The sequence below is a fragment of the Protopterus annectens genome, chromosome 4.part0, assembly GCF_019279795.1.
Source record: "Protopterus annectens isolate FY-2018-M chromosome 4.part0, PAN1.0, whole genome shotgun sequence".
NCBI classification, from domain to species: Eukaryota; Metazoa; Chordata; order Ceratodontiformes; family Protopteridae; genus Protopterus; species Protopterus annectens.
Genome location: NC_056733.1, coordinates 528,691,428 through 528,716,717, shown reverse-complemented (window position 1 = coordinate 528,716,717; position 25,290 = coordinate 528,691,428). Strand labels below are relative to the sequence as shown.

The window sequence follows — 25,290 nt, the reverse complement described above, 5'->3', positions numbered from 1 at the left end:
GAGAGGGTATTAAAGACCTGCTCCCTGGTGATGAGGGGAGTGGGGGGCAGGTGCTCGGGATGCCCTGGTTTACTGATGGGGGGACAACGGGATGAAGTTTTCACTGAACCTGTCTGCCAGCAGGTTGGCTATATCTATGGCATTTGTGTATGTGGTGTTCTTGACCACCAGTTCAGAACAGATTTGGGCGTTACCTTTAAGACTGCAGACGTATTTTTTCTGTAACCTCTATGTTTATTTTATTTTACATTTGTAGACCGAGCTAGTCCGACTGGATACATGTCCATTTTCAGCAGAGGCCTGGGGAGAAAAGCTCCAACAAGGAATGTGACAGCTAATTACATTTCATTAAATGTATACATGAAAGTACATAATAGTTAATTACATTTTTTACAATATATACAAGAGAGATGCAGATAGAAAATTCATTTCAATAATATGACAGAGAAATCATATACAAAAGGCAATCAGTCTGACACATTGATGGACACTCAGTTCACGGGCTAACAGTGACATACAAATCTAGTACAATAAAAAAAAAAAAGTGTTATTTGACGTAGAGATAAAGGAAAGAGTTAGTCAGGGTACGTACAGGAGCATAGCCGACGTTTATTGAGGTATTGTTAAAGTTCGTTTTTGAAAAGGGTTATTGAAGAAACCAAAGTAAGATCAGTAGGCAGCGAGTTCCAGGTTTTGCCAATGGAGTTAGAGAACAAGGAGTCACCAGCTGTGTTGTAGGTTTTAACTATTTGCACTAGTAGTCTGTTGGATGAGCGGAGGTCTTAAAGTTATTGTATGGGGTAATAAGGTTATTGAGTATGGGAGTATTATCAGGCTGATAAAGAATCTTATGTGCAATTATAATTTGGTTGTATAGGAGTTGGTTAGGCAATTCTAACCATCCTAACTGAGCCAAGTTGTTACAGTGGTGAGTTCTGTATGCAGCTCCAGTGGCAAATCTAGCAATGTTATAGGAGTTTGACAATTTGTTGAGGTCATTTTTACTCAAGTTTGTAAATATAGGGGAGGCGTAAAGGAGAGTACATAGTAAGTGGGTACGGGCAATAATAGTCCTAGCTAATGGGGTAAGGAAGGGCTTAATCCTATATAGGGAGCCAAGTTTTTTTATTGACTATTTTTATAGTATTGTTAATATGCACATCAAACTTAAGGCTGTATCAATTAATACCCCTAGTAGTTTGGTAGAGGGATCAGGAGATATGATGGTGCTGTTGTTTGATTTAACAATAAAGGTAAGCGAGGAGGACCTACGGGTTGGAGAGAATAGTAATAGTTTTGTTTTCTTAGGATTCAATATGAGTCGGTGGTTAAGGAACCAATGTTCAACTATGTTAAACACATTTTGGGTTAGAATCTGTAGATCAGAGGGGGAAGTGGTTGAGCATATTAGTGTGGAATCATCTGCATATTGAATATAGGTGGCTTGGCTTGTGCAATGGACTTAGTGCAGGTCATTAATAAAAATAAAAATAGAAAATAGGAGAGGTCCTAATATGGAACCTTGTGGAACGCCAAGGGTGATTGGAAGACGAGTAGAGAAGTTGTTTTGCCATAGTACAGCCTGTCTAGCATTTAGGCAGGATTGGAACCACTGTATGGCCAGCTTATCTAGAGAAAAGGATCCGAGTATATTCATGAATAGATGATGGTTTACCATGTGAAAGGCTTTAGAGAGATCAATAACGAGGGCTGAGGAAAGAAAGTTATTATTGTGACTTTTGTTAATGGCATCAAAAAAAGATAGGAGGGTAGAGGTGGTACTGTGAAATGGTCTAAAACTAAGTTGAGAATTGGCTAGCAATTCGTTTTGGATAAGACAGTTTCAGTTGTCTATGTATACATTTCCTCCATTATTTTCACAAGGGGTGATAATATGGCTATGGGTCTATAATTTGATAATTCATTGCAGTTGCCACCTTTATGCAGAGGGATAATAGGACATATCTTCCAGATAGAGAGGAATGGAGCCTTTGGTTACAGTTCTATTAAACAGGATGGAGATGGGATAGGCTATGGTGTCTGCAGCTTTTTTGCAGATATTCAGCAGGTAACAGATCAGCTGAGAGAGTAGTAGGTTTGAGTTTCTTAATAAGAGTACGAACAAGGGATGTGGGAACAGGTTGAAAGTGAAAAGAGGGTTGAGAGCTATGTATAGAAGTAGTAGGACTTAAGCCATCAGTAGACAGCTGGCTGGCTAGAGATTGGATGGTCTCAGTAAAGAAACTATTAAAGGTATCAGCGACTTCTTCAGGACTATTTTGGTTAGTGCCGGAGGGGGTTGGAATGGTGGATTATCCGGGGTATAGGAGTTTATTGATGCCTGCCCAGGTTTACATTATCTTGGTATAATATGCAGCAACAGAAATGTTTATTCATGTGATTTTAAAGCATTTTATTCCATTAATTTTATACATTCATAATATACAAGTGTTATAGTGCCATCAGCAAGTATATATATTCATTTTTTAGTCTAACTTTACAATTCTGTTTTACTAATATACTGTTTCATCAGTATTCTATCATAATTGTTATTTTTCTGAGGTTCTTAAATTTTAATTCACAATATTTTTAGTACAAGGTGCATTTTGAGGTATATTTTAATTATTTTAATTACTTTTGTTAATTAATAAAAATGGGAAGGAGGTGCAGTGTATTTAAACCAACTAGCGAAAGCACTAAATAGTTGAGTAAAACAGTGGTTTCTTATCACTGTACTGTGTCCTGCGCATTTCCTTTCAGTGTGGTAGCTCATATCTTGTCTTTGATTTTGACATTTTCACTTTTTTTAAAACATTTTATTAAACTGCAACAAGTTCACATACATTTATAGAAAACAAACCATAATATAGTTTCCATCATCATTATGCGGTATACAAGTTTGCTTTAATATTTTTCCATTCCAATATTACATAAATTGCACAGTTCCTGTCTTCCATTAAGCTTCATTCCTTCATGACAATATTTGGCATGTACTGTTCTCATCAATTCCATTTATTTCTATGAAAGTTGTTCTTTCCCCTTCCTAAAAAACAAAAAATCACACATGCAGTGTTTTCACCTCCTTTACAATATTTAAAACCTACCATTAAAGATGGTATAGATTTTCATTACCTAGCAATTGATTTTTGGTAGCCAGCAGCATTAAAGATAGTAAGCCCTTACCATGTCTAGGCAATTCAGATCACATTTCCCAGTTAAAAAAAAAAACTAATTACAACCATTTTCCCCCAATATTTCTATCAAAGTACTCTATATGGAACTTTTTAAATCTGCCACTTTAACTTTCCAAAAAAAGTTCCCAATTTCGTCTCTCTTCCCCATCACATCTCCATCATTTACTTACTACCAGAGGAAAATCCTTTGAAATCTACTAGGGGTATAAAAATACCGATGCAAAAATCCTGCAATGTCTTAACTTTGTTGCATACTTAGGAGCCCAAAATATTTCTTCTCATTGTGCAAATCATTTGCAATTCACCTTTCTATTCTCTTTGCCCAGGTTTTGTAACCCAATCTAATTCATTCTTATAGTTATTTTGCATTACTTAAAGAGAGATTGCAGTAGGTTGTATAACACACTCAGTTCTACACTCAGCTGAAAACTACCAAACCTGATGCCTCACTTATCCCTATCCCTTTCTTTGGCTATACTACATGTTCATTCTCTCATGGGAAAGGCAATCTCCAACCTGCAGTCCAAACTACAATTAGCCTCACCCCATTCTATTACATTCCCCCCTAAGTTATTTGCTCCCAATTTCTTGTTTGAGATGGGACCTACACCTAGTGTAGTTAGTATGGTCCCTGAGACAGTGAGGAATGGACTGCCACAGTTTTGGAGAACATGCAGAGAAACTAAAGTCAGAGCTATGAAGAGTATTGACATTTATATCTGTATTCAACATAGTAACAAACACTAAAAACCATATACTTGACTATCTGTGGACTAGTTTTACCTCCCAGGAGCTCTTCTGTAAAGGGACACTTGTCTAGTAGAACCAACTCTGGTCTAGAAAATTGTAAGACATAATCTAGCGAGCACTCAAAGTACTGATAAATCTCATGTCAATTATTGTTTTGCCTCCTGAAACTGAATTTTGCAAAAATATCCGTTAAAGTGTTCAAAAGAGAGATGCAAGGATAACAGATAAATTAAAAAAATGAGGGAAGTATGAAGAAATTTTGTTTTCCTTACACAAAGGAGTATACATCTGAAACAATACACCGGAGAAGATGACTTCTAAAGCAATAGCAGAATTATAAAACACAAATAAAATAGCCCCATAATGTTTCAGAAAGGTAAGCATTGTATTGATAAATGCATGTAAAGAGAAAGTGCTGCACTTTTACGTACACGCAAGTGGTCCCCAACAGTTAACCTTTAGATTCATCAATAAGCTATGAGGTAATACACATAAAAGGTTACTTGACAGTCACCATTTCATAACAAGGAAAAAGCACACTGTGCTCTATACTGTTTACTTATTATTACTGTCTGCTAATCACATGAAACACTATCCCAAAATAAAATTATTTCTGCCACAGACTTGAAAATGATGCCAAGGTCGAAATGTATGGAGAAGGATTACAATACAAATGATAATATCAGATATGGATTACGAACAACTTAAAAAGGCAAGAAGAACTTAAAAAGACAAGAGCAAGCAAAACAAAAACACTGCAATATTTACAAGAGAATGTAGCAAACTGTAACAGTAAATTGCAAACTAAAAAAGTGCTGCACCTTAAGCCTAGGTACCTTCATCTACAAACAAACATGACTAAAAACCACAATCACTGCTAGCCACAGTTAACAGAAGGCAGAAATATACATAATGCTTAAATAAATGGGAAAGACGCAACAAAAATTAAATGAGGTAAACTGTGACCATGCCACGCTTACTTATAATGAGGCATATTGGCCAACCCAGTGGTGTACAGGAAGAACTTCTATCTTTAATTAGCATTCAAACAAGCTACTAGAAGACTATGACTGTACTGAGAATGGATTTAGTTTCCACAGACCCACTCTCTTTTTCTCTCTTCTCCGGACAGGATAGAATAAGTTCTGCCTGTCTGACTATTCCTTGTTAAAGTCAGAGGGCAATGCAACAAACAAGTAAAATGGGGGAATAACACAATGACAAATGTTTACAGCAAATCAAAAATGCTTATCGGTCCACAAAGCTCTCAATATACATTATGTATAGGGGAAGTCACTAAACTGAAAAATGTAAACATAAAAGCCCCACCCCAATGTGCTGTGTGCTGATATATCAGACCAACTACTTAACTCTTACTCTTCAATAAGAAGAATAAAATGTCCACAAACAAGATGGGCCACAGAAACACCAGGGTCAGAAAAAAATGGGGAACCGAAAAAAAGATCAAGGGAGATACTTTACAGATGGACAGCAGCATTGACTGGCACAAGCTCTCTCCAAGAATAGCTGACAATATCCAGCAGATAATCACCACAGCACAAAATCCTTCACACCATCTTTGGCACCCTATGTTCACCCCCTTCAGAAGATGCTGAATGGCAATGCACAAACATGCTCTACATTTAAGTGGTTAGATATTTACTTTACTATATTTATTCTGATTTTTTAAACAAGGTAAAGCACTGATTCCACTGGACCTATCTCAGTCACATCCCAAGGATAACCACAATAGATGTTATATACATAATGAATATTCTCAGCTGGCAGCAGCTACCTATGTAGGTAAGCAGAAGTCTGCACCAGTTCTGGACTCCACAGCCTGAATCCCCCTATCCCAACAGAACAAAGTCAGAGAAAGAAACATCCAACCTTGCAACAAATACACAGTAATATAGGTACCATATTTTTATATTATACTAATACAAAATACGGAGGTTATTTAGGAACACACAGCTGTTCCATTACAGTTTGCACCTAGCTGCATTTCATTGTGCCATACATTTTAACATATCTACCCCCCCAACCTGAGTTGTTTTAAGAAAAAACTGTTGTGCAAATTAATGCAAGGTGCTTGTGATTTTAGATGCATACTCCTGACCAGCCATACTGGCCAACTATAGTTTCTATTAATTCTGCTTGTAAGGGGTGGGTGTTGCTCTATTAGCCCCCCCCCCCCAACACATAGCTGGTTCTGAAGGAACAGGAGGTTAATGGGTACTAACAACCCCTTTGCATACAATTAACAGAAAGGACAGTCTGCGGCTGTGTTTTGCATTGACGTTAATATAAACCTTTAAAACAAGTAAAAAATTTCAAGGGGTAAGATACAATTAAACAATACAAAATACAGAGTGAAAATTATGGAGACAAATATTTTGGTCACTAACAACAAAATATGCATTACGGATACATAATACTGATCCATTTTCAGAAATACTCCTATTTATATCTCAAGTGACCATACTAACAAACACCCCAATCTCGAGCTATAATCAGTTTAGACCATGCCTGGGATCAGTCAATATGACGCATTTTACCTACACGACAATAAAAAAATAAATAAATAATAGTCTAGTGACACTGTGATGTTGTGAGGTACTGACAGCTGTAGCAGGAGAAATAAGACAGTCCATGTGTGGCATATGCCAGCATGTCTAGCTGGAGTTTTGTAAATAATCTTATGTCATTTTACTGCCACATTAATTTGTACAGATGCTTGTATTAAAAATGTATTTGTAAAAGTTGCTTATGTTAAAAAAAATGTTGCAACAGAATCTTAAACAGAGCTCTGAATGTGAACTGTGCCTGAGTCAGGTGACTAGGTGTGATGTAATTCTATAACCAGCTGAAGGACAGAACTCCGACAGCAGCAATTTGTTTTTCTCTGGAGTGTGTACATCAAAGATCTACGTTAGTTATCACAGTTCAGTCATTCAATAGTTGTTCTGTTGTTACTTGTACAGTTCAGTTTGTGGAGTATCTCATCTTGCCTTGTGAAAGTGATAATCTCAACAGTACATCTTGCCTTGCAATATTAAGTGAGTTAACTAGGGACAGTTCCTCAGTACAATGAGATTATTTAGTATTATTTCTTTTTCTGCATATGAGATTCTATTCAACTGTGTTATTTTATATTTCCTTTGACCGAAAACTTGGATTTTTATTATAACAAAATATTAGGTAGTTTCCTGTTTTTTTTATTTTTATTATCCAATATTAAATATGTTTATACCTTTTCATTGTGGCTGGTCTTTTACTGAATATTTTTAATATCTTCAGAGCACCTGTGCTTATTTCATTGTCACTGTGGCGACTCCGAAAAGCCTTACAGCTTCGGTCACACTCTACCATTTTTATGAGTATTAATTTGACACAGTATATTTGGTCACCCCTTTGTAACAGCCTTACAGATTTGGCTGGTGGCAGCAATCTACCCTGTGGTCTGAAGAGAGAGAGGACGCAGCAACGTGCTCCCTGTGGGCTCTTGGGGGAAACTGTGTTGGATGCAGAGAACTGCATTTGAAATATTGTATGAATTCATTATTCCTGTGTTTAGCGACTGCCTCTCACCAGTGTCAGTGGTGAGGATTAAAGCTCCTTGATCGCAGGCCCGGGATAAAGAAAGAAGCCTCATCAAAGACGCATCTGAAGCTGCAAAGTTAAACATAAGAAAAGTGTTTGGTGGTAGCAAATGTCAAACATCTAAGCAGTTCACATATCAAAATTCTTTGTAGGTTAAACAGTGAGATGGGATGAATATGATCCTCCCTTGCTTACTGCCTACCTATTTCTCTTAATTCACTGAACTGACTATATGTGATTAACAGCTAAAAAGACAATTATGCATATGAAGGTGGGATTAAATGGCTGAAATAGTTATTTTACTATATCTACTCCACATAACTTATTTTATGAATAGGATCATCAAACCAACTCTATGGCTATACAAATGAAGTACTAGTGACTTAATACATCCATGAGATAAATTTAATTAAAATAAATAAAAATCAGAACAAACATCATTAAACTTATTAAAATTGCGTCCAAAAGATGGTATACTGTTGTTTTAAAAAGTCAGACTGGACTCCTCCTCTTAGCTAGGGAAAAGAGGTTAAAGAGGGAGGCACCAATCCCTCCCTACAAAACAAAACAATACTAATGCGAAATACAATTTATGGACAAGGTTAATCAGATGCAACTGTAACACCGTTAAGAGAAACGCGATATGAGCTGCCACCAGTCACTCTTTGGACAGTTACGTCCTGTGGATAAAACTAAAAAAATAGCAAATGTCCTGAGATTTTTGGACAAAAAATATTTTTGACAGTTGCATAAAATTGTTTTGTATCTGAAGCACCGGAGTGTTATAAGAAATAGCATAAGCATCGCAAAATTAAACACTCTAATGTTCACAGTGCAATACTCAGTGTCTCTTTTTGCGCAAGGATCAATGCAATGTCTTAACCAAGTGTCTGCAATACTAAAGTCTCATGCAAGTAAGTGTTCAGTTCAAATAAGTGTTAAAATGTGTTTCTAATTATGTGCAATATTAGTCTACCTGCATGTCTGTGATGTAATAGCCAGGTGTTACATGTGTAAATGTCTGTGAAAAGAGTCTATATGTTGTCTGCACATTGAGTCTGGAGATAAGGAATTTCGTTCAGCTTTGGCACTTGTGTGATTTCTGAATGACAAAGTTTACTTTGACTTGAAAATGCTACAAGAATAAGCTTTTATTTTGGCAAAAAAATAAAGCTTCAACTTTTTTACCAACCATTGGTACATTTTGTTCGGCATAATATCACGTTTCTACAAAAAAAATGTCCCACTTTTGGCATTTGAAAAGGTGGCAACCCTATATGCGACTACAAGAGTGACATCTAATACAAACTCATCAAATTACAAACTTTTTTCAAGTAAACAAAATACAATAAATGCCTAACAAATGCAGATTCCAGCAAATCATTACACCATCCAATGAACTGTAAAACGACTTCTAAACAATTTTAGGAGTTATATCAAAGAAGCACGCTGCAGAATGGCACCGCCTTCCTCTACCCCTACACGTTGGGAGGAATATCTTCATTATTCTGCATATATATATTGGCAGCACTGCCATTTGCAGTACATCCTTTATCAACTACACATTTTGACAACGTGTCGGCACATCAGTTAAAAAGCAAAACAAGATCTTGCTGAAGAAACTAAGGATGCATTTGCTTACCTCACAACTAAACTCCATCTCTGCATCCATAGTAACAATTCGCACATTAAAAGTTTTAGGTTGCTTTCTTTTCAGAGAGCTAAAACTCATCTTGGAGGCTATTGCACTGGCCATGGCAAAAATTTAATTCATACGTGACTGACTTGATTATAAACAATCCACATGTAGAAAAATCGCTTCCCTCCCTACGTCAGCGACACCAAAAAAGTAAATATGTAGTTTTAAATCCGCGACAGCTTTGTCTGATTTTCCCGAATACTGCAGCTGTCGATTAGTTTAGTGTTAGGCTGTGGATCCCTACCGGGACAGCCTTCCTGCCCCTGTCCACCCTTCCCGCAGCCCCACGGGACCACCATCTGCCCCAGTGAAGCTGACAGTACTAATTCCAACGGGCCCAGTATGGCAACAAAACAGCGAATGATCTAACCATGCGTTTAATACACTGCGCTTTTTTCCGTACTCCAGTTGTTATTAAATATTAACAGCAGTGAGGGGAATATTTTTGAACAAAACAAAGCAAACTGAAACCCAATCTTCCTGTGGTGCAAGCACGAACTGTCTACCTTACGCCACTTCCTATTTCTTATGTGGCTCCGGAACTGTGACGGCTGGCTTCCTTCAAGTCCGCTCTTCGTAAGAATTCTAAATTGAGTTCTTTCTCTCAGCCTCAGCCCGAGGTAGGAACGTCATCGCACACTTTCAGGTATTCCTCCCACTTTGTGACATCACTATCAGGTTCTGCCCGCATGTGATTTCTACGTTCCCTATCGTGATCAATTCCTGTTTTGTTTCCCCCCATGCCAGTGGAAAGGTTGTGTTTCTAGTTCCTACTGATTTTAGTTACCCACATTTTTTTGTATTAACAAACACCAAACAACTTCAGGTACTAGGTGGTCTTCTCTATTGTGATGAATATGTGGTTATGATATCCACTAAACCTTAACTTTTTAAACAGTAAAACTAACCTACCTATCCACCATCTAGTGCACAGTGCACACTGCAGAGTTTTTCAATCTTCAATTTAAGCATCCCTGTTACTAGCACTTTTCTCTAATACCTAAAGATCATCTCTACTGTTAAACCTCTGTATCTCTAGTACTTATTTACCTTGATACGCACTCTTATAGATAGCACACCAAAAAACAAAACCCCATTTCTCGGTCACCCCACATCCCGAAATCAGTTGCTAGTGCTCAGCTGGTGAAGGAAGAATATTGAGGCAATGCAACACTGTCCTTACCTCCACACACACTCCTCCCTCTCCTCACAACACAAAATACATGGAGAGATGCAACTATATCGGCCAAACTGGAGGCTGCTCTCTTCAACATAGGACTGGCAAGACCAGTCAGGAGGAGAAGGTTACCACACACACTATAGACCCAGTCTCACATAGTACCAGAACACAACACCTGCAACACATAGACCTCACAGTCAGAGTGTCAACAGTCACAGCCCTTAAGGCCAAACACAACTGAGTAGCCTGCATAAGTAAAGCTGCTGTCAGGTGCTAGAATCACGCAGGCACAAGCACTCACTCTCAGTCACAAGTCACGTCATACGCAACAGTCATTGCCACTGCTGTCAAACACTCCAGACGCGCACCTGGAAGAGACATTGAAGAGATTGAGGAGCTTCCTCGTAAGCCCCCCTGACCTTGAGCAGTTTGACACCTTGACATCCCACCTTCACCCACAAGAATGATGCCACAATACAGAGATAAGATGAGCTTTAACTTAAACTGGCTTGTTGGTGTCATTCATTAGGGGGGATCCAATGTCTGTCTGGGATGACATGCTGACAAAGCCACGCCTAAGTCAAAAGTAAAGAGGCTTTGCACCTGTCACCCTGATTCCGATATTGCAAAAGGCTCTTGCCACCCAAGGGTAAATGCTGCTCAACAGAAGAAGTAAATCTCAAAATGCACCTCGCGAGGCCCTTCCCTGTAGTGGATGGAGAACATCGATGCAGTGACAGAAACCTGGTTCAAGGGCCCTGAGAGACCCCAGCACTATCAGGTTTACCTCTTATATCATGTTCCGCCCCAAAATCCGGAATACCAATATTCATCATCATCAACACACACACACACCTCAAGACTGGTGGCACGCGATGCATGCAGACCATCCATCCAGGTGCATTTAACCATAGGCAAGACTGCTTCTGCAAATTGTAGCATGTTACAGGCCACCGGGGATAAATGTATCACCACATCACACTGCATTAGGTGACTTCCTAACCCCAATATAGACTACTCCAACCCGCCTAGCCCAACAACCTAGCCAAAAGTGAATTCAAAACTATAAACTCAATGCCATGGAACAACTAGTCACCATCCCCACAAGAGGAGAGAAACATACTTGATCTCATCATCAACACATCATGGAGCACAATGTCCACACCGAAGTATCCCTGGTGGTGAGATCAGATCACAAACTAATCTCGCTGGAGGTCCCTCATCCACCCCCCACCTGAAAACACTTCTAAGACTAGTGGTCTCTGCCCCGCCCCCGGTCATGGAAAAAACTCTCCACACTGAATCACCAACTCACTTACAAATGCCTTCTACCAGCTGCTGCAGCCACTGCATGCAGAACAAAATCCCAAAAAAAAGGCACTCTTTGTTGTAAAAAGGCAAGTGGGCAGTCTGGTGGGCCCACACCAAAACCCCAACAAACTCTCAAACAAAAATGATAAAGAACAGAAAAAAAGAAAAAAAGGTTAAAAGGTAAAACACCTTGACATAGTAAAACTAACTAAGAGCTATCCAAAAATCATCATCCAAAAAATTTTTTTTGAGAGAAAAATAGCTAAAGACTCAAAACAGACATCAGCCTTCTTTTAGCTATGTTAGGAAACTGGGGAGGAACCTCCCAGATATGCTCAGAACTAGTTCAAAATGATGTGAAGATTACTATGATCCCAGACATTTGCCAACATACTGGCTGACAGGTTCAGACATAGGGAATTTGAACTTTGGATGATCCATCCCAGTTTGGCTTTGTCAAAGGCAGATCATGCCTTCTAAACTTGGTTGACTTTTGGCACCCCGCAGTCCATACAGCCTACCCTCGACCCCCGATCATAAAAAAAATCACTCCCCACTTCATAAAAAACATCAACATAAATGGGATGGTTGCAAAACATTGACAGAACCCACAGGGGTAGTTGAGAGGCTGAGGTCAGGGTTGCTGCTGGCCATGTGTCGACTCAAGGTATGCCTGAAGTGGGCTCAGTCCTGGCCCACTCTTCCTGGCCCACTTCTTTGGCATCTACTTTCCCAGTATAAGCAACAGGAGGGTTATATTTTGAGTTTGCAGATGATCGCAACCTGGGCTCATAGTAGAAAAAAACATCTGACACAGATATCCTTCAGAAGGGGTCTCACAGAGACGGATAACTGGTGCCCAGAGCCATGGCCTAAAGTTAAAGTATGTGTGTCATTCACACCATGTAGCTAAAGTAGTTAGGAAGACCTTCTACATTGCCCACCTTATCATGAAGGGATTCTCATCTAGATCAGACCAATGTACATGCCCCCATCGAATGTATCTGACCATATCGACACTTGCAGCAGCTGGAGCACTGACAAAAGTTCCTCACCAAACAAAAAAAGGGTCTCAAACATCTGTCCTATGCTATGCTGCTGAAAGAACTCCAGCTCTATTCTATTCAACACACACTCAGCTCTTCAGAGGTGACCTTGAACAAGGCCTAACATAATGTCAAACCTGATGAATAGATTTGATGAAAAAAAATCAGATCAAATCCAGGAGAGCCTCAGACGGGAGACTTAAAGACTTACACGCTATTAATAGGGGGGGGGGGGGAAGGGGAGATTCATCACCCCCAAAGACTCTGATGCTGAATAAGGAATAAAATGCGTATATGTGAGGAGCACCTCCTGGCCTTGTTTTCAAGAGAAATGGATGGGATGGATGGAATTGCAGATATACCCCCCCCAGGTTACTCCTCAGTCTCAACAACAAGGCACACAGCAAAATAATGGGTATAGTTCCCCATACTAAAGTATGATACATAGAACAGCCCATAAATTGCTTTAGTAAAGTTTAGCTCAGTTAGCAAGTGCAAACGCTCTTCAGTTCCTCATTTTCAGACGTAATTTATCTTTTTGCTATTTCATAAACTATTTACAGTAACGTTAATATCCGTGGGCAGTGGTAGCAATTCACACTGCCCACAAACGCCATCCATTCGTGTTTAGTTAATTAATTATTACAGTGAATAAGATGATTATGGATCTGCAGATCTTGTTAACTGCAGCAAAAGGATGTCGGTTGCAGAGCAGCCGGTTTTAGAACATATTATAATCCCATTTAGGGTTGCCATCTTTTCAAATGCCCAAAGTGGGACATTTTTGGTACAAACGTCAGATTTTGCAGGGCAAAACATACCCACAGCAAGTACAAAGGACAGAACTTCACTTTTATGCTTAAATAAAAGGTTATTCTTGTAGCATTTTAGTTGCTTATTCTGTTTCTTATAACATTTAGGTGTTTCAGATACAGAATGACTGTTTTATGCAACTATTACATAAAATACAAGAAATATTTTTGTCCTAAAATCTCAGGACATTTGCCATTTTTTAAATTTTTTTGCAGGACACAACTGCCCAAAGAGGGACTGTCCTTCGCAAAGTGGGACAGGTGGTAACCCTAATCCCATTGCTAATCTGGATAAACGGCCGGGAGCAAGGGTCTCCGTCCGATCTTCAGGAGTATCTTTTCTACATAGGGCTTTTTTTTTTTTTTACTTGAAGAATGCGAGGTGTAACAGTAAATACACACTGTCCACAGACGTCATCCTTTTGTAACAATTGATTATTCCAGTGATGGGAGGATTGAGCAAAAGGAAGTACTAGTGAGTCCCAACATTTTAAACGGTTACCCAATAGGCATCCTAAATGTTAAGAATATTTTTTTATTGCAAGCGTTTTTTAACTGGCAATATATACGGTGTAGCTGAGGGCAATGGTAACTGTACAAACTGCCCACAGAAACTGTCCATTCTTTTTTATTCTTCTTTTTCTTTGGTGTGCGCCATTGATCGGGGCTGGAAATGCGGTCGATATAGAGTGCAAGTTCCGTTACAACCTGAAGTAAGCGCTACAGACTGGTTGCCTAGAGGGAACTGATTTCAGATCTTACTAGTGAAGTTAATGGGAGTAAAGGCTTCCGATCTTCAAGGACAGCTATTTGACAAATAGCAGGAGACGATATATATGTGGACAGTAGTATCAGTACGTGCACAGTGCCCACAGGAAATATATATTTTTTTCTGTCTCACGATTTACTACACTAATGAGGGTTAGTATGACCGATTTTACAGCATCAAGCAATGCCCTATTTGTAAAGTACGTATTTACAGGTCGTCTGCTTAGAAGTCTTCAGTGACGGCTTCTTTTCCTCCTGCAGGGCTTTTAAACATCTGTGGGCATTATAACAGTAAGCACTGTCCACAAAAGCGACCCATTCTTTTTCTTTACAAATTAGTGATCAGCATTGGGTTTTTACCTTTGAAATGTCCAGAAATTTCACAGAATGGCCATATTTTTGTTTCATATTTTCGTCCAATCTGTGGTTTTTCGGCAAAACACTGAGGACTGAAGTCACTGAATAATATAGACATTTGAGTTTCGGGCTTCATATCCTTCAGAAATTGCATGCTAATTTAAAAATAAAAAAATGTTATTGTAGCAACTTCCTGTGTTTATACTGCTTTAGGTTCCCTGCCCCTCTGTTCATTGTGCATGCACAGCTATTGCATGGGTTTCTTTCCTGCGTGATTCCCCACCCTCTCCACTTGGGATTAACTACAATGCACATTTTCCACTTCATCCACTGAAGCTGACTATCATAACTTAATAAAACTCCAGGAAGCAAGAACCTGACACCCTACAGCTTTTCTGTTGTAATAGGTGAATTACAACTTAGTTTTTGTTAGGTTTTAAGGCTTAAAAGGTGTATGCACAACATCAGTGAAGGGTTCCAGCCAATTGACACTAGATTGGGCCAATACCTTGCGTCAGCCTTACAAACACACACACACAGTCCCAAGCCTTTACTGTTTACATTAGTACATTTTGCTTTTACTTTCAGTATAGTCCGTAGACTAATCACATCTCTCTCTAAAACTGCCAAACATCCCTGTTTATGTGCCTGCAGTGAAAATTAAAGTATTCCAGAGCTACTTCAGTTAAGCTTTTGTTAGATACTGATATTTTAAACTCAGTATTCACCTTTAAACTGATAATTTCTTCAGGTCTTCTCCCTTTGGGGCTGAACCTGCTACGCTCACTCCGCTCCCCTCCCCCCCCATAACATCAACCTTATACCTAGCCTGACCACCCCCATACTTCTCTTCCACCTATCCCATAGCCCCCCTAATTATTCCCCTATCATACCATACCTCCTCATTATTGTACTCTACCTCCCTGCCCATTTCTAAATAAGTCCATATAGTACTCCATCTTCTAAACTACTTATATCCTGCTCATATTCTTTATCACACTGCACTCAACCACCATCATGTCCATCACAACTATTACTTTGATCTTGCTTCTCTCACTTACACTCTCTCTCTCCTAACAATAATCACAACTTTCCAGACACCCAACATACCTCCTGCACCTACCTGTACAACCAGCACACAACCTACATTTATCAAGTTATTCAGACATCCACCCTAGCTTATTCACAGCTAATACCTCTGTGCTATGCAAAGTGAAATTTCTACTTCTCCAAAGACACTCCCTTTATCATACCACCAGCAACAACTACACCATTTTTAGGGAAAAAATGAGAAATATAACCTACACAATTTGCCAAAGCACTATTTCCCGGTCTGGTGATGCACAACCCAACCCAGGCCCAGCCCCCCTCAGCTCCAGCAAACCTAGCAAATCTCCTATGCTATCAACCATAAATCTCCAAACCTGAACTCCATGCATGGATTTCTAAGTACAACCCAGATATTATAGCAGCTACCGAAACCTGGTTGAAATCATATATAAAAGACACTTAATTTCTCCCCCCCAAGCTACTCATGCCTGAGAATCAATCGACCCAACAAGAGAGGATGAGGAGTAGCAATACTCTTCCCTAGCAATTACACATTAATTCCCTACTCAAAACCAACACCCAACTTCTCCCCAGACGAAGTACTAATCTCTATATTAAAACTTAACAACCATAAAAACATTTGCATAATTGCTCTTTATATTCCTCCAGGAAACAACATACCAATATTAGAAAGCAAACTTGCCTGGACTTCCCAAAATATAGATAATGAAAGCATCATTCTAGGTGATGTAAATATCGATTGGATAGATACAGGCCACAACAACCCCTCAAAAAACATAAATCTTTACAGCTTCTCCCAACTAATTGAAGACATCACCAGACCTCACAAAAATTACAACTGGGGCTCCTCAATAGACTGGATATTAGTGTCCCACCCTTTCAATGTCATCATTGCAGGCATACTACCTAATACCATTAGTGACCACCACCCAGCATATATCATAAGCAAAACTGCTCCAACCACATTCCAACACCAATACAAATCTACCAGAAATTTTACTAAGTTCCAATCATCCATATTTAATGAAACCTTAGCTAAAGTAAACTGGAAACCCCTCACATCCCTACCACTTAATGAGGATGTTGAATTCTTTAACTCATCATTTCTAGACATCCTAAATAGGCAAGCACCCACCCGCCAAAAACAAATAAAACATAACCATGCATGCTGGCTCTCAAAATCCACCAAAGAAGTAATGTCCACAAGGGATAAAAATCTGGAAATCATGACAGAAAAACAAAGACCCCGTCAACTCTACTACATTACAAGCAACTCTGTAACCAGGCAAAACATCTAATAACCACTGATAAAAAAGACCACTACTTCCACCTACAAAGCCAACATAAAACTAATCCCCCAAAATTCTGGTCCTCCATCAGCCAGCTATTACACCCAGGCTCTCAAAGCAATACATCCCCTGACCCGCAACCCCCCCCCCCATTGAACTTGCTACCCTCTTCAATTCCTACTTCACTGACACCATAGCTAACCTAACCACCACCTTTCCTACAGTTAACAGCACCACCACCAAGACAGATGATGACCAAATCATCCCAGAAAACAAGTCTACCCTTAACCCTAACCTAAAATTCTCCCCCATACCCACCAGCACAATAAAAAAACTTTTACTTAAGCTAAAACCCTGTACTCTGGCCCCTGATAGTCTACCCCCACACTTCCTGCTGCTAGCAGCAAACTCTATAGCTTATCCTATCAGCATACTCATTACAGATCATTTAAAGAATCCCTTGTCCCAGACATCTGGAAAAATCATTCATTCTCTCCTTACACAAAGGTGGCACCAACACAGACAACACAAACTTTCAACCCATAGCAATTCTCTCTTCCCTCTCTAAAATACTGGAAAAATGCATCCATGTCCAACTCCTCAACCACCTGCATGAAAATCAAATTTTATCACCAACTCAGCATGGTTTCAAACGAGGACACAGCACCACTACTGCCCTCTTATCCTTCCTTGATACAGTTAACCCGGCACGGGATTCTGGTAAAATAATTGCTTCTCTTTTCCTTGACCTCTCCAAAGCTTTTGATACCATTTCCCATACTATCCTCCTCTCTAAACTATCCACCCTCCACATTTCTCTCCCTACCCTACAATGATTCAACAGCTATCTTTCCAATAGGCAGCAATCCACCAAATGGCAGCAATCTTACTCTCCCTTCCTCAATATTTCCACAGGGGTACCCCAAGGCTCCATACTCGGTCCTCTCTTATTTAGCATCTTTATTAACAACTTTCACACCACTCTCCCACAATGCTCAGTAATCCAGTATGCTGATGACTCTACAATAATATGCACTGCAAATTCCAGCTCTGAACTCCAGCAAATTACCCAGAATGCCCTATCTTCTACTGAGTCTTGGATGCTTAACAATCATCTTGCCCTAAATAAAAATAAAAAACTAAACTAGTAATTTTTACTCCTAGGAAAACCACTCCATTTGATAAAAAAAACTCTTCACTATACAATCCCAAGACAGTACCACTACAGAAGTTGTCCCACACACTAAATTACTAGGCATTATTATAGATGAAAACCTTAACCTACACATAAACAAGAAACATCAAAAAACAACACCAAAAGCTTGGTATGCTCTACAGGCACCAACACTTTCTTAGCCTCTCTACTAGACAAACCCTTGCAACTAACGTTTTATTACCCTATCTCCTTTATGGTGCCCCTCTCCTAACTAATATCCAAAATTCTACAATATCCAAACTTGCTATGTGTTACAACAGAATAGCAAAATTTGCCACCAAGGCCAAATTCTCATCCCACCACTGTAAGTCACTGAAACAATTAGGATGGCTGGAACTCCCCCACCATCTCTCATTCACCCAACTAACTACTGTGCACAAAATGATCTACAGACCCACAGACTGTCCTGCTCTCTCAACTCTACTTGCCAAATACCATTCCAGCAGGCATCTAAGATCTGAAAATCATCTACTTCTAAAAGTAGATAAACCCACCTTACCTGCTGGTCAACTCCTCTATTCCTTCGCCGTTGCCAAACTATGGAACTCACTTCCACCTTCTGTAAGAAACACAGGCAGCGCCACCACCTTCAAACAAATACTGAAAAAGTATCTCAACTCTTTCTGGCTATGTTCCCGCTATATAACCTAACCTCTTCACTCTCCTTATGATTACTAAACTCCTATGTCTTTTGCTACTAGTGACTGATGATACTTTCTCCATATTTATTTTTATCTTCACTTGTTGATACTGGTACAATAATACTGATTAATATATCTCTGTTTATACCACTCTGATTGAATTAATTGAATTTTGCTTTAATGTATATTTTCTGTATATATTATTGTAATCAAACAAACTAGATTCCTGCTTTTATGTATATATTCTGTATATGTTTCTATATTTACTATCTGCAACACTGTTTCTACTTCTGTACTAATTAATGTTTATATTTTTTCTGTATCTCATTGGAGCTTTTCTCCCCGGGCCTCCACTGAAAATGGGCTCTTTTAGGCCCAGTGGACTTTCCCAGTAAATAAATGCAATAAAATAAAATAAATATTTAAAATCTGTCTCTGATTTTGCTCTGTTGCACCACCACCGCCACCACATTATCTTTGGTTTTGTTCAAAATTGTGTTGAGATGTATGGCCCTCAAGACCAACTGTCGCTGTGCAACAAATTTCAATTATCCTCAGTTCAAGCAGTCATCAGAATATCAGCAGAGTGATAAAACCCTGACTACAGCCCAGGTCACTAATTAGTGGTTTGGGTATTTGATGGTGCAGGAAGGGAGGATGGGTATGTGCATCATGCAAATGGCATGTCATTGTTACATGGTATGGGACATGTCTCCAATGAAATGCCCCTTCTGAAGAGCAAAAGTTGATACTGTAGTGGGAGAGGACCAGGTTGGGAGGATGAGGACATGCCCATCTAAGTAGCTGCTGTCACTGCATGCGGGAGTCTATGAATGTACGGGCTAAGGGGACATAAGTAGACCTTGTGGAGATGCAAGTGCTCACATTACCACTGGTGGAGAAGGTTAAGTTAATAAAAATGACAAATGCTGTCATTGCTGGGATGCTGGCAACAACACAGTTCACCCTTGTGGCTACTTGAGTGATGGTGCCTTTGAATTTTGATAATCAGCAGGCATGGGGGCAAAAAAGGATATAATTAAAAAAAAGATAATTACAAACAAACAAAAAAATGGGGTGGGGGTTATGCCAGCCCTTAGAACTAGGAAAGGACTGTTGACAGATAGTGAGGAAAGTAGAGCTTGTGAACAGGTATTTTGGGACAGAATTTATGCAACATAAAGGACTGTTACTGAAAGTGGACATGAGATTTGTCCTAAATGAAGGGGAATATGACTACAATAAACTCTCACCAATGAGTACTGCTGGAATTGCTAACAGATAGCATTGCTTGCTTTTCAAGAGGTAAAGCCTGATGAGGAAAGAATAGCAATTGTGGGGTTTACTTTTAGTAATGTCCTAATATTTGGCTTACACTAGGGTGTTTTAGCGGTGGTGCAGCGGTAGCATTGTTGCCTCACAGCAAGAGGTTCTCCCGTTCTATTCTCGGCTGGAGTGCCGGGAGTGCCTTCTGTGTGGAGTCTGCATGTCCTCCCCGTGGTTGGGTGGGTGTCCGAAAGACATGCTTGAATGGGCGTGCCTTCGTTGAAGGTTGAACGTCGAGCTGGCACCTCAGCGTTTGTGAAAATCTACTGCCAATCATTAGCGGACCGGAGTACCGCTGTGACGACCACTAACCAGGAAAAGCCGAAAGACAACAGCAACTAGGGTGCTTTAACCCTTATGTTTCCATTTCTATCTGTGCAGTTGCTGTCTCTTAGAAAATAAACTCAACTAAGATATGAAATTTAAAGCAAGTCATGATATTTCAAAATTGCATTCTAGTATGTTTTACTGGCTTGTGTTTGACTGGTTAATACTTCTTTAATAAAATAATAAAATTTTTCGATCGCAATTATGGGAAATGGAGTCAAACAAATCCTTTTGAGTAGAATGGACTCCACAACTGTCCTGTTTTTGCGAAAACAGCCCGATAAGCCATGTTATAACTCTCCCTTTAGCTGATAAACTTGTTTTTTTCTGCACTGTGAGACGTCTCCATACTTGAACATGGACACTTTGGATGTTTTAGAGACTCCAGGTACCAATGAAGATGATTCTGAACTAAACCCGTTTAAGCAAGAGGTTTATCAGCTAAAGGGAGAGTTAACACAGCTTATCAAGCTGTTTTCGCAAAAACAGGACAGTTGTGGTGCTATATATTTTTTCGTTATTTGACTGATTAATATTAAATTGAGGGTTTTAAATGAAAGTGAAAGATTGTTTAAAGTTAATGAACTACATGTACAATTCTTTATTTGCTTTATACTTGAGGGTTGCAAAATTGTTAATTTGCATTACTCATTTTTAATTTATTTCTGCACTGATACTGTAAAGTTATAATGATGTCTGTAGTGACACAAATTGCTGTTTTCATTCACTGGCATAATTCTTGAATTTCAGCTCATTAACTAGAATTTTGTTTTTAGCAACTCTCTTACCATTGTTAACAGAAATCTAAAAGCATAGCACTGTACAAGCAGTGAGTGGGATTTTTTGAAGGAAGGATAACAGAAATTTATTTTATTTAAGGGGTGGACAAATAAAGTGCATCAGGGTTTAAGGACACAACAGGGACAGGAAGAGTAGAATGATGAAAATAATAACTACTTATTGATCATTCTTTTCTGACTGTCATATAGAGATTTCCTGTGATGCAGAACCATTACCAAAATCCAATCTGTTAGACGTGTGCAGAAGTTAGTGTACTGCAAACCCAAAAGCTGAGCTCTTTAGATGATGTCTGTTTTGGTATCATAGGTGTGTACTAGGCTAATGGCATTGGAGCCTTTACAAGCCTAGCCCATAAGATTACCCTGGCATCGTTCCCAGTGCCTCTGTCGAGTAGAGCCACTGGAGTGATCACTGGGGTGAATTTTCTATTCCCCATCCACTCGTCAAGATCTCTCTTGAAGAGGGCCAGTGAGGTACTCTGCATGACATGTATGGGAAGTCTATTCCATAGCATGGGCAATCTCTAGGTTATGAACCTGTCCCTCCAGCACATTCTAGTGATTGTGGTAATGAGGCTAAGTTCTCTGGAGCGTGTGGTACAGAGGGATTAGGATTTCTTTAGATGTAGCATTTCTAACAGAGCTGGATCAGACATGGCTTTGTAAGTCAAGCAGAGATTGCCTCTAAGTAGGCGATCAATATAGGACAAGTGTTTAAGGCCTAGGATCCTCTTTGTAAGGTACTTTTGTGGCCTCTCCAGTTGTTGCAGGTGTCTAGTGAGGTACATGCCAAATAGAGTATTGTACTCAATGATTGGCCTAATGAGGGAAGAGTAGAGGAAGACAATGACCTCTTTCTTCCTGGATGCAAAACCCTTAGTAAGGAGATGTGCCAGAAAGAAGGACTTTCTAACCACAGTGGCAATGTGGTGCTCAAAAGAGAGGTTGCTGTCAACCTGTGTTCCCAGATCTCTTATAATGCCTTCTGTGTTCAGTGGACTACAATTGATGTGGTAATTCATGGGAACTAGGTTTTTCCCAAAGGGGATGATGACACATTTTTGGCAATGAGCTTAAGACCATGGTTCTGACACCATTGTTGGTCTCAGTGAGGCCTTTCTGTAGGATGTCAACATCACTTGGGGAGTTAATAATGGCTCCCAATTTGCAATCATCTGTGAACTTTGTCAGCCAGAGTCCCTTCATGTTGGCCTGGACTTCTGAGAAGTAGATACCAAACAGGAGAGGACCCAGGACCGATCCCTGTGGGACTCCACTCATGACTGGTCAGCAGCCTGACTTGGAGTCAGCTACTTTTACACATTGGGTTCTATCTGTGAGCCAGTTTGCAACCCACCTAGTGATATAGGGGTTGATGTTTTTCTGTGATTCCTGTGTGGGGAATGGTAAAGGCCTTGGCCAGATTAAGGTAGGCTGTATGAACCACTTTGCATTCATCCACAGCTCTGGTGACTGACTCAAAGAAGTCAACCAAGTTGAGCAGGCATGATCTACCTTTCACAAAACCAAACTGTGTGGGATCCAGAGTTTGAAGATTCCCAATATCCTTGTTTATTAGGTCCATGATGATGCGTTCCATAGCTTTGCATATCAGACTTGTCAGGCTAATGGGGCGATAGTTTCCAGGGTCTGTAGTCCCTGTTCCTTTGTGGAGAGGGATGACTATAGCAGTGCGCCATTCGGTAGGGACAAAACCTGAGGTGAGGCTGTGACTGAACAGGGCACACAGGTGAAGTGCCAGTTCACTCTGTAGTTCATGTAGAACATAGCCAGGGATATTGTCAGGTCCCACTGAAGCTGTATTCTTGGCCTTTGACAGTGCTGTTTTAACCTGTGCAGCAGTAATACTGGGTGCCTGGCAATCTACTGGTATTGTGATTGGTCCTTTGGGGGGAGGGGAAGGGGTAAAGTTGGCACTGAATCTGTCGGCCAGTATATTGGCAATATCTTTTGGCTCGGCATAGGAGATTTATTTATGTATTTTCAGTTATTTTACCAGGATAGTCCATTGGGCCTAGAAGAACCGTTTTCAATGGAGTCCTGGGGAGAAAAGCTCCAAAAACAAAACAATAATTACAACAAAATTACGACAGAAGTTTTTGTAATAGTAAGTTCAAAAGTATTAGTATGAAATTGCATTTAAACATACAATATCTAAAGGAAAAATGACAAAGTTTACGTTATACTAGTTACAGATACAATATTTCATTTACAGAGACAACTTCTGAGATAAAAAGTATCAGCATTGTAAGCCAAGAGTAGGTTGTTTATGCATAGATCGGTTCCTGCTAAAACCATGTATGGAATCAGAGAAGACTGAGATGAAGAGAGGAGGTTAAGAGGGGTGGGAGCAGGAGCATTCCCACTGAGAAATTAGGTGTGAGTGGAGTGAGTTTTTGAAGGAAGAGAGGTTTGTGGTGGTACGGATGGATGGAGGCAGTGAGTTCCATTGGCGTGCAAGGGCAAAGGATAGGAGATTTTTGCCTGAGGGGCGGGTAGACTTATGGAGTTCTATTAGGTTTTGATTGTTAGTTCTTAATAGTCTGTCAGGGAGATGCATTTTGAAGGTTAAGGATAGGGTGGGGCAAAGGGAGGAGTTGAAAATAAGTTTATGGGCATGGGTAAGTTGAATAAAGGATAGATAACTAGGCAGTTCTAACCAATTTAGTTGACGGAGGGCTAGACAGTGATGGGTAGAAGACTTTTGGCTTGTGGCAAACTTTGCAATTTTGTAATAGCAAGAGGAGAGTTTTGTCTTAAGTGAGGATTGTAGGTTTGTTAGAAGTGCAGCGCCATAAAGAAGAGAAGGGATGAGATATGTGGCCACGAGAATAAACTTAGTAGAAGGAGTAAGGTAACGATTGTGGCAATATAGCATGCCAATTTCTTGGTGGGTTTTTTTGATATTTATTTGTAGGTGAGAGGTGAATTTGAGCTGGTCATCAATGAGGACACCTAGTAGTTTAGCCTCAGATACTAATTTTCGAGAGATGTAATGTTAAGCCTTTTGATGGAAAATTAATTCTTGTCGATGGTTGTTTTAGTAGGGGTAAATAACATAAGTTTGTTTTTTGAGGCATTAAGTGCTAGGTGATTATCTAACATCCATTGTTCTGTGGTAGAGAAAGCTTCTTGTGTGAGCTTTATCAGTGTGGGGGTGGAGGTGGCAGAACAGATTATAGTTAAATTATTGGCATATTGGTTGAGTTTTGCATTGGGAAGTGAGTGATGGAAATCATTTATAAATATATTGAAGAGGAGGAGACCCAGTATGGAACCCTGGGGGACTCTAGTGGGGGGTATCGAGGAAGGAGAAGGTAGCTGTTTTCCATTGGACTGCTTGCCATCTATTTGAGAGATAACTATTGAACCAATTAAGGGTGGAAAGGGATAAGTTTAGTTTAGAGAGTTTAGCTAGGAGAAGGTTGTGAGGTATTGTATCGAAGGCCTTGGAGAGGTCAAGTAGGAGGGTGGATACTATGCAGCCAGACTCATGGGCTTTGTTAACAATTTCTAAGATGGAGAGAAGGGCAGTGGTGGTACTGTGGCCAGGTCTAAATCCATGCTGTGTTGGAGTAAGTAAGTGATTGTTGGTGAGGTAGGGAAGAAGTTGTAGATGGATATATTTTTCAAGGAGTTTAGAGTTGGGGGATAGGATGGCAATAGCACGGAAGTTTGTAATATTATTATTGTTATCCCCTTTATGCAGGGGTATAGTGAAGGCCTTTTTCCATAGTTGGGGTACATGACCTTCCTGGATAGAACGGTTGATTAGTATACTGATGGGTAAGGTAATGGCTTCAGTGGCTATATTTAGAAAGCGTGAGGGTATGTTATCAGGGGCATTGGAGCATGCTTTTAGTTTTTGGAGAAGTTTTT

General features: G+C 39.7%; 1 protein-coding gene across 2 annotated transcripts in view; it reads right to left on the bottom strand.

Annotated features, from left to right (window-relative positions):
• The window catches only part of NF2 (neurofibromin 2), a 1,458,300-nt gene extending 1,448,470 nt beyond the window's left edge, over positions 1-9,830 (bottom strand). For both annotated transcript variants that reach the window (XM_044068458.1, XM_044068457.1), the window contains exon 1: positions 9,190-9,830. In XM_044068458.1, coding sequence (XP_043924393.1) covers positions 9,190-9,303 — 114 coding nt within the window. In that variant the 5' untranslated portion in view covers positions 9,304-9,830. The remainder of the gene's footprint in view (positions 1-9,189) is intronic.
• Positions 9,831-25,290: the final 15,460 nt, after the last annotated feature.